Source organism: Colletotrichum navitas (genome assembly GCF_030913465.1).
Source record: "Colletotrichum navitas strain CBS 125086 chromosome Unknown LY79scaffold_200, whole genome shotgun sequence".
Lineage (NCBI taxonomy): Eukaryota > Fungi > Ascomycota > Sordariomycetes > Glomerellales > Glomerellaceae > Colletotrichum > Colletotrichum navitas.
The window spans coordinates 32,625-41,119 of NW_026850746.1; the positions used below are offsets into that span (position 1 = coordinate 32,625).

Sequence of the window (8,495 nt, forward strand, 5' to 3'; positions counted from 1 at the left end):
TGGACCTTGCTATGTTCGAAAGCACTTCACCTGGCATTTGAAGAGATCACATGTACGGGCAAGCATTTGGGTTTGCGTCATCCAATTCATGAACGCGTTCAACCGGAAACTCCTCTGGATCGACAACCATTGCATTCTAAAAAAAAACGTGCCAGGAGGTTTTGTGCGCGTGCGGGCGATGTGCACAGAAGCGAGATGCTCTTCATGCAATGGACCTTGTGTATAACCGGAGCAACTTTCCCGTCGCTTTGCTGGCAAGACCTGTTTCTTGTAACGATGAATTGTCATTGCTTGCCAGTATTCTGGCAGGTGATTTCCTTCGGGATAACCGGTCAAAAACCAATGCCCAGCGTGCGACGGCCCGGAAAGCGTTATTGTTGTTGAATTTGATCACAAATGACCGTTGGTGGACAAGAGCTTGAATGTATCAGGAGAACTATCGAGCTGAGACGAGAATGATGCTTCTCTTGCCACATGAACCAGCCTTGGAGGCATGCAAACGGTCTTTTTGCATATTTGGTACCATCGAGAATGAGCTGTACATCAAGTCTGTCGATTTCTATAAAGCGGCCACTCAACTCTGTATCAGAATCAGAAACATCGACCATACACAGGAAGAAGCACAGGCGATCGACAACATTCTTCAAAAGTGTAGAAAATACACAGTCCTTCTTGGGATAGACGCGTTCATGTTCCCTTCCATTATCAACGACCTCAGTCATCAAGTTATTAAGGAGCCTTGGGAACGCCTTGCCATCGCAGCCAACTGTTGCCAGTATTTCCGTCGCTTGGACACCAGGGTTTTACGTCAAAAATCGGCCAGTCTTAGCTTATCAATCCTGACTATGTGTCTTATCAATGGCGAAATCCTGGACAACAGCAACTCTAGCGCACCTTTGGACCCAAAGATGACCGTCTCTACGTATTTGGAAACTCAATGCCTACAGTCGTTTACCGCCCCTAAGCTGCAGCATAACCTCACTTATCGCAAAGGATGTCAGTTCATGCATGTAGAGCTTGGTGCACTCGGCATCAAGACGAGAGGGCATATATGGGAGCTGGGAAAGATTATCTATACGCGCAGATTCTCGATGCATCTCCCACGGCTGAGGTCTCGACATATGCGACTGTCACTTTACGAATGTCAAAGACTCGTGCAGCTGGTAAAGGTTCTGAGGACCCTCGGACATAGATCACTCGCCGAACTCATCAGTGAGTTTATATTTGGAGGGCAAAAGTTCGAGACGTTCGCTGAAAGCTACAAGCTGGATATGGCGAAGAAGATAGCGTTGGCTATCACAGACGGCAAAAAGCTAACGCTCGGAAGACTCTGGGCACGTGGAGCAGCGTCGTCTCCGTACACCACGATCTTCATTTAGGAATACGACGATGAGAATGCTGACTTGCAAAGAACAACCCGTTGCATTATGCCTCAGTTCGCCTTCACATTCTCCTGTCCTATGGAACAGGATACCGAAGAGCACAATTCAGATGACATAAATCGGCATGTTTGCCTTCTAGTCAGGACTCAGCTTAGGTAAACGGAACCGCAGTTGCCTCCCTCATCTCTATACCGCCCATGGCCTTCTCGGATGGTGTTTTTTCTTGGGTTGTCCAAGAATGGATCTAGCTCACCAAGTCCATCTTCCGCCTGTTGACAGCCGACAATGACGGGGTGAAGTTTGCTCGGTCGGCTTGGGCCCGGAAAGATAAGGTCCATGTCATTGAACTAGGCCATGTGGGCGGGCGGCACAGTAGCAACTCAACTTGCCCTGGGCATTGGTAATGTTGCGCCCGTTGACATGTTCATACTGCAGCTCCAACATAATTCTGGCGACAAGTGTTCAATACATGTCTTTTATTGATTTGTATGCCTGATTTGTCCATAGGCAGATTAGGATGCGACGTCAGCAGAGACCAAGATTGTGTGTACTGCTCCGAGGTTACGCCGAGTTATTCCGCTACGACGGAAAGCCCGTGATGTACCACGTCGCTCTTGAAAGCCGGCCAAAAGACCTCGGCAGACCACCGCTTGAGGATCTCTAGTGCAATGACGATCTGTATGACGCCAAACTCGGTCGATGTTGTCCCGATGTCGATCTCGGTCAGCAACACAGCCTTGGACCCTTGCCGGACTGTGGCGACAAATCGCCACCGGTGGCCATGGACGATGATGCCGGGCAAGAACTCGAGGGCTGGGCATGGCGGAAGGCCGTGTTGCGTGTAGCTGCGCCACTGGGCCGCCTGCCAGGTTCCCATCTGAAGCAGCGCGTCATCCCATTGCCCGCCGGGACGCTTAGTCTCGATGGAGACGGCAATCGGGCAGCAACATAGGTTCCCCTGCACCGAGTGGTTGATCGAGTTGCCAAAGCGGTATCTGCAGAGCAGTTCCATCTTCTCCCGCTCCTCGGCCTCTTCGGCCAGATTTTCAGGCCGAACTACGAGACAGAAGTCGATGCTCTTGGACGGTGCCCCCTTGGGCTTGAAGCGAGAGAGGATATCGGCCGTAGGACTGTACGTCGAGGTGAGCAATGGCTTCCACTGGCTTCCACCGACAATGGATGGAGAGAGAGAGAGAGAGAGAGAGTGGGGGAAATACCAGGTTTCTGCGTCCACAAGGCCCTCGTCGTCAAAAACAAAAGCAAACAGGCCGTGGTGTACGTCGGCGTTCCAGGCGTACTCGTCCTTGCGGCGGACGTCGCAATCCGTGGCCTTGGAGATAGTCTTGTTGATGAGGGAAAGCGGGGGGGTGCGCCATTGCTGCACTGCTTCTGCCTCCTGGGGCATGTAGGCAGACGGAGGGATCGATGCATCCTCGGCGGGGTAGGAAAGATGAGAGAACTGTTTATTACAAAGCCAACGTTAGCGGTCAATGCTTGTGACTAATTACACCGGCCCCTGGTGGGAACAGTGCTGGTTGGGAGTGGGCGGCTCTAACCTCGTCTCGGCACCGCTCCGGCAACAGATGTACGCCCAGGCTGACCTGGTTCAAGCGGGCCTTGAGGTCGCGGAGGGATTTCGGCAGCGGCTGGATCTTGTCGGCGGGTTTGTTGTGTGCCTGATTGATTTTCCTGACGGTGAACCCGTCCTCCCACAGCTCTGCGTGTCTGAACTGTTTCGTCGGAGACGACTTGCGGGTCACGCTCGAGAGGGACGATGCTCGCGAAGGCAAGGACGGCGTCGCCCCCCAATCGTCCGAGGCGGCAAATGACGCGTACGAGCGAGGGGCCTTGGGCGTACGGTCGTCTGGCTGCGTGCCTCCGTGCCGCTGAGGGTCAACGCTGTCGTTCGTATATTCGGCCGGTAGCGGACGCTTACCCGGCGATGCCATAATGAGACACGAGGGGCGGCGGTTCGGGAGGTGATTTGATGTTTGATCTGCGGAAACGGCGTCGTCCTCCTTGAGATGCCTGTGACAGGCCGCGGATGCAGGAGGAGACGGGAAGGGATTGTCGTCGTCGACCGAAGGTTGCGACACCGAGGTCTGAGAGATTCGCCTGCGCTTGTGGGAGCGCTCGTTTGGGGAAGTGTCAGAGGGACGGGTCGAATGGGCCGAGGAGAAATCGTGGGGGTGGTGGTCTTGGATTGAGGCCAGCCAGCTCAGCACGCATTTACTCGGTCGGAAGACTTCCGACGAAGTCATTGGTATTCGTTGAGGGCGGAGATGCCAGGATCAAATGATGCGAGATTTCACATATCCCTCTCTCTCCAACAGGGGAACCAAGCGGGTTGTTGTAGTTTGGTTTGCAGAGGCTGATTAGGCGACAAGTAAGATGCTGACAATGTTGAAGGTGACGATGATGACGGAAAGAAAACACGCGCGCAGGGATTGCGGTTGGGCCGGTTGCGCGGGGTGACCTCGTTGTACCGTGCGCGTGGACTAAGGCCAGTGGCTGAAGCGTAGTGTGGCGCGGCTGGGCAGCTTTTAGGTGTGGCAGCTGTTTAGGTACGTACTGCTGCGACCGCTGCAACGCTTCAACTGCCGTTACGCTGTAATTGCTGTGAAGCTGCCAGTGGACTTTTGGTATCTTGCCAGTGGGTTAAGCCTAGTTAGGAAACACGTTATGTCAGCACCCGCCAAAAATCGCCCACAACAGCATTTGACTTATCTAACCAATGAGAGGGCCACAGCGCTGGATCAGCCCAGCGTCGGATTAACCCAGCGTCGGATTAGCCCAGCGTCGGATTAACCCAGCGTTGGATTAACACGGCGTTGGATTAACCTAGCGCTGGATTAACCTAGCGTTAGCCTAAATTAATCCGGCCTATATTACTTATACTGCCTAGGCAGTAGCTGCAGTAGTAGTTATAGCATTAATTACTAGCAAAGTTATTACTACTGCTAGGTTAAAAGGGCTGGTTGTTGTTACTGCTGTTACATCATAGGCGTCTATTAGTAATAGTAGATTTACAGCAAAAAGGGCGTTTTTTACATAGGCTATAGACTACAGCAGCAGCAGTAGTAGCAGTAGTAGTATTACCTAGCTAACTAGGTTTAACCTACTAGTAAAATACTAAAAGTATACTATTAATTTACCTATAACTATTAAATAAGGCCTATATAGTAAATAGCCTTAGGGTACCTTTATACTAAAGACTAAGTATAAAGTATATTATATATAGCTAGGCCTAAAAGTAGTAGTATACTTTTAATTATTTATAAATAAAAGTAATAAAAATACTTATTATTTACTATATACTAAAAGTTTAACTAGCTATTATTTTATATAATAAAAAACTAATTATATATACTTTAGTTTCTTTAGTTTTAGTTAATTATATATTTATTTAATAATAATATTTAAAGCTTTTATTACTAGTACTTAAAGTAGCTTAAAGATTTAATAGTTAATAGTATAAAAGTTATAGTAGTTAATCTAGGAATAGTCTCTTAAGTAGTACTCCTAGGTTACTATTATAGGACAAGTGCCTTATATAGTAGATAGGCAGGTAGGACATAGGATTACCTTATTAGTATATATCTAGGTATATACCTAGGGGTATATATCCTATTACCTATTTCCTCTTATAAGGAAAGGCAACCTTAATAGACAACCTACACTTATACCTAGCTCTTGTCCTATATTATTTATTTAGCTCCTTATTATTATTTACCTTATTTTACTACTTTACTATTATACTTTATCTTTATACTATATTACTTTATATTACCTATTATAGCCTTACTCCTTCTATTAGATTTATAATAGCTAGTAAAAAGGCTATATTAAGTAGTAGTATAACTACCTTAATTTACACCTTTAAAAAAAATTTTTACTAAGATATAGTAAAGATACCTCTTTACTTTAATAAGAACTAGCTTATAGAAATAGTATACTAAGGCTAGTATAACTAGGCTAAATTACTAATATATAGTGTATATATATATAACGTATATATATAGTAAGTAGTATATTATAGTAAGTAGTATATATCTACCTTATTTCTACTAGCTTTATCCTTATATTAACCTTTCTCTATGTACAACAATAGAATCCTCTTCTTAAGAAAGCTAAATTATCTTTGTAATTATAGCTATCTAAAAAGACTAAAATTTATCTGTACAAAAGGCAGCCTTTATCTATAATGTGCCTAAAACTACACTCTGTTATTAACGCACTAGAAAAGTTATATAAGCTAAGATATATTTAAAATTAATAAAGATAACTATATCTAAAGAGGAGGTAATTCTTAAAAGGGTTATTAACTTAATTAATTAAGGATTTCCTTTGTAATAAGAAGATATATAAGATATAGCTAATTAACTCCTTAATATATACAACAGGACATATATTAGACCTTAATAGGCAGAGAACTTTATATAATAACAACCTTAATTAAAAATATAATTTTAACGTTAGATTAACTATTAGAGGGCCTTAGCTAAGAATCCTATGATTATATAAGGCTAGTTTACACTTATATAAAACATAATTATAAAGTATAAGATATAGGATTATAATATCTATAATTTTAATAAGACTAGGTTCCTAATAGGAATACTGTTGTATATAAAGGTTGTTATAACTTCTAACTAACGTAGAAGGCCTTGTATAAAGTAGCCTAGTAATTATAAATAGGTTTCTATTATTTAGGGTGTATATATAGATAGCTAAGTAATACCTCTATATATTATTATAAAAGGTAAATATTACCTTCTATTATAGTACCTTAATAGTAAATTTCTAGCTATATAGTGTATTTACTTAAGTAAAAATAGATAAACTATAAACAAGATTAGCCTAGATTAGCTAAAGCACTTTAATTAGTATATAAAGTCTTATATAAAGGGTACTTATTGCCTTCTAATCCTAGATAGCTATAATAGCTATAAATTAACTAAATTTAATAACTACTATAAGGAAAAAGGTATTATTACTTTATATATACCTCCTTATTTATTATATAAGCTTTAGCCTCTTAATATTAGCTATTTTAGCCCTTTAAAGCACTTATATAGTAAAAAAATTAAGAAAATAATATAGATGTAAATTATATATATTACTAAGGATAACTTCTTTTTTACTTTTAAAGTAGTATTCTTTACTTTAATAAGTAAAATAAACATATAAGTAAGTTTCTAATAGGCTAGTCTTGTACCTTTTAATCCTAAAGTTATTATTTTTTGCCTAGATTTTAAGCTAAAGACACTAACACTAGTTAACTTATGTCTAACTAGCTTAGGCTTATAGGACCTAAAGACACTAATAACAGTAATTAAAGGCATATAAAGCTTTACCTTATTAAAAAAAAGGATTAGGGACTATTAAAGAAGTTTACTAACACTAATATATAAGGTAATTAACTTATAGTTAAAGGGTATTAGTAAGTTAGTATATTAACTTACTATTATTAAGGCAGAGAACTATTAACTTTATATAGGGATAAAGGTACTTAGTAAGCGCTAGAGGGCTAAAAAGACCTAACTATGTCTTAGAGGATTACTTAATATAGCTAAAGTAGAGGCACTATAAGGAGAAAAGGACATTATTAAAGCTAGAGGTAAGGAAATATCCTAAAAGGGGGGTTATACAGAGAGTAGTAAACCACTTGCATAATAATATAGTAATTATAGGAAGACTAGATATAACGTATAAACCTATAAGGTAGTTTAGGATACTAATAAAGAATAAGGTGATATGTATTTTTAATTAATTTTGTATAATCTAGTTGAATTAAGTTATTAAAAAGATAGAAAGGTAGGTAGATGTATACTACTTACTATAATGCACTACTTACTATGTATATACATTAGCTTTAGTAAAATCTAAACTATAAAGTTACTTATTTTCTACTATAGAGCCTTTATAATAATATATATACCTTTATATTTATAAAATTTAATAGTAATAGGCTATTTTATAAAATAATAAACTAGTAAAAAAGGTTTAAACTAGATAGTAGTAATATAGTTAATCTATATTAGATAAAATTAAATATCTAGATAATAAAAGAAATTATTAAGAATATAAGAAAATATCTAGACCTATATATATAGCTTTATATAAAAGCTATAGATATTTTACTATTTTATATTAACTTATAAACCTCTTAGTTATTAAGAAACCTAGTTATACTAGAAGAATATATAACTAAGTAAGTACTAGATACTTCCTAAAAAATCCCTCCTTAATAAACTAACTTAAATAAAGATATTATAATAAGTAAGGCCTTTACCTAAAGTAAAAATATTTTACTAGATAGTATATTACTAAAGTAAATAAAAAGTATAGTAATATTATAGTAATTACTAAAAGACAAAGGACTAGAAATTATAGGCCTACTAGGCTTCTATACTAGCTTACTAGTAGATTTTACTAAGAAAAGTAGACTACTAGTTTATTCTTAATAACACTTATACTTTATACTAGGTTAATTTCTAGCTAGTGTAAGTAACTACTTATATAGCCTAGACCTACTAGGGTTTTAGCCTATATAGGCCTAGATAATATAAGCCTTTTACTTATCTTATAAAGTATATTAATAACCTTTACTATTAAGATAAATAATATATATACTACCTATAGCCTAAGGACTACTAGTAGTATACTTATTTTCTTAGGAGAACTACCTAAGTAAACTACTAAGTACTACTTACCCTTTTATATACTTAATACTATTAGACTTAATAGTTAAGTAGACTTAAGAACTACTACCTCTAAGTTAACTAGTAATTAACTTTATATAGTAAAGATAAGCGTTAGCCTTAATAATACTTTTTACTATAGGCCTAATACTACTAATAAATATAAATAAGTTTATAGTAGCCTTCTTTTATACTATAGTAGCTTAAATATAGTAGGCTAAGACTTTATTAGGTTCTATAATTAGCCTAGGTTATATACTAGCCTAAATATACTTAGTAATAATAGTTAAAATATTCTAGCTAAATATAAACACTAAATATTACTTACTTAACCTTATTTTTATAACTACTATATATATTACTATAAGGTAAAGTTATAGATTTAAGTAATTAAGTAGTATATTTAGAT

At 39.0% G+C, this 8,495-nt stretch overlaps 2 protein-coding genes across 2 annotated transcripts; one reads left to right on the forward strand and one right to left on the reverse strand.

Annotated features, from left to right (window-relative positions):
* Window positions 1–458: 458 nt before the first annotated feature.
* Window positions 459–1,379, forward strand: LY79DRAFT_585251 (uncharacterized protein; the record flags this gene model as incomplete). The annotated part of the gene is made up of 1 exon (XM_060560483.1): window positions 459–1,379. One exon carries the CDS (start codon window positions 459–461, stop codon window positions 1,377–1,379), a length of 921 nt encoding a protein of 306 aa, XP_060407028.1.
* Window positions 1,380–1,953: 574 nt separating this feature from the next.
* LY79DRAFT_675199 (uncharacterized protein) lies at window positions 1,954–3,331 on the reverse strand (the record flags this gene model as incomplete). The annotated part of the gene is made up of 3 exons (XM_060564416.1): window positions 1,954–2,512; window positions 2,600–2,841; window positions 2,939–3,331. The coding sequence occupies 3 exons, from the start codon at window positions 3,329–3,331 to the stop codon at window positions 1,954–1,956; spliced, it is 1,194 nt and encodes a 397-aa protein (XP_060407029.1).
* Between the last annotated feature and the right edge of the window lie 5,164 nt (window positions 3,332–8,495).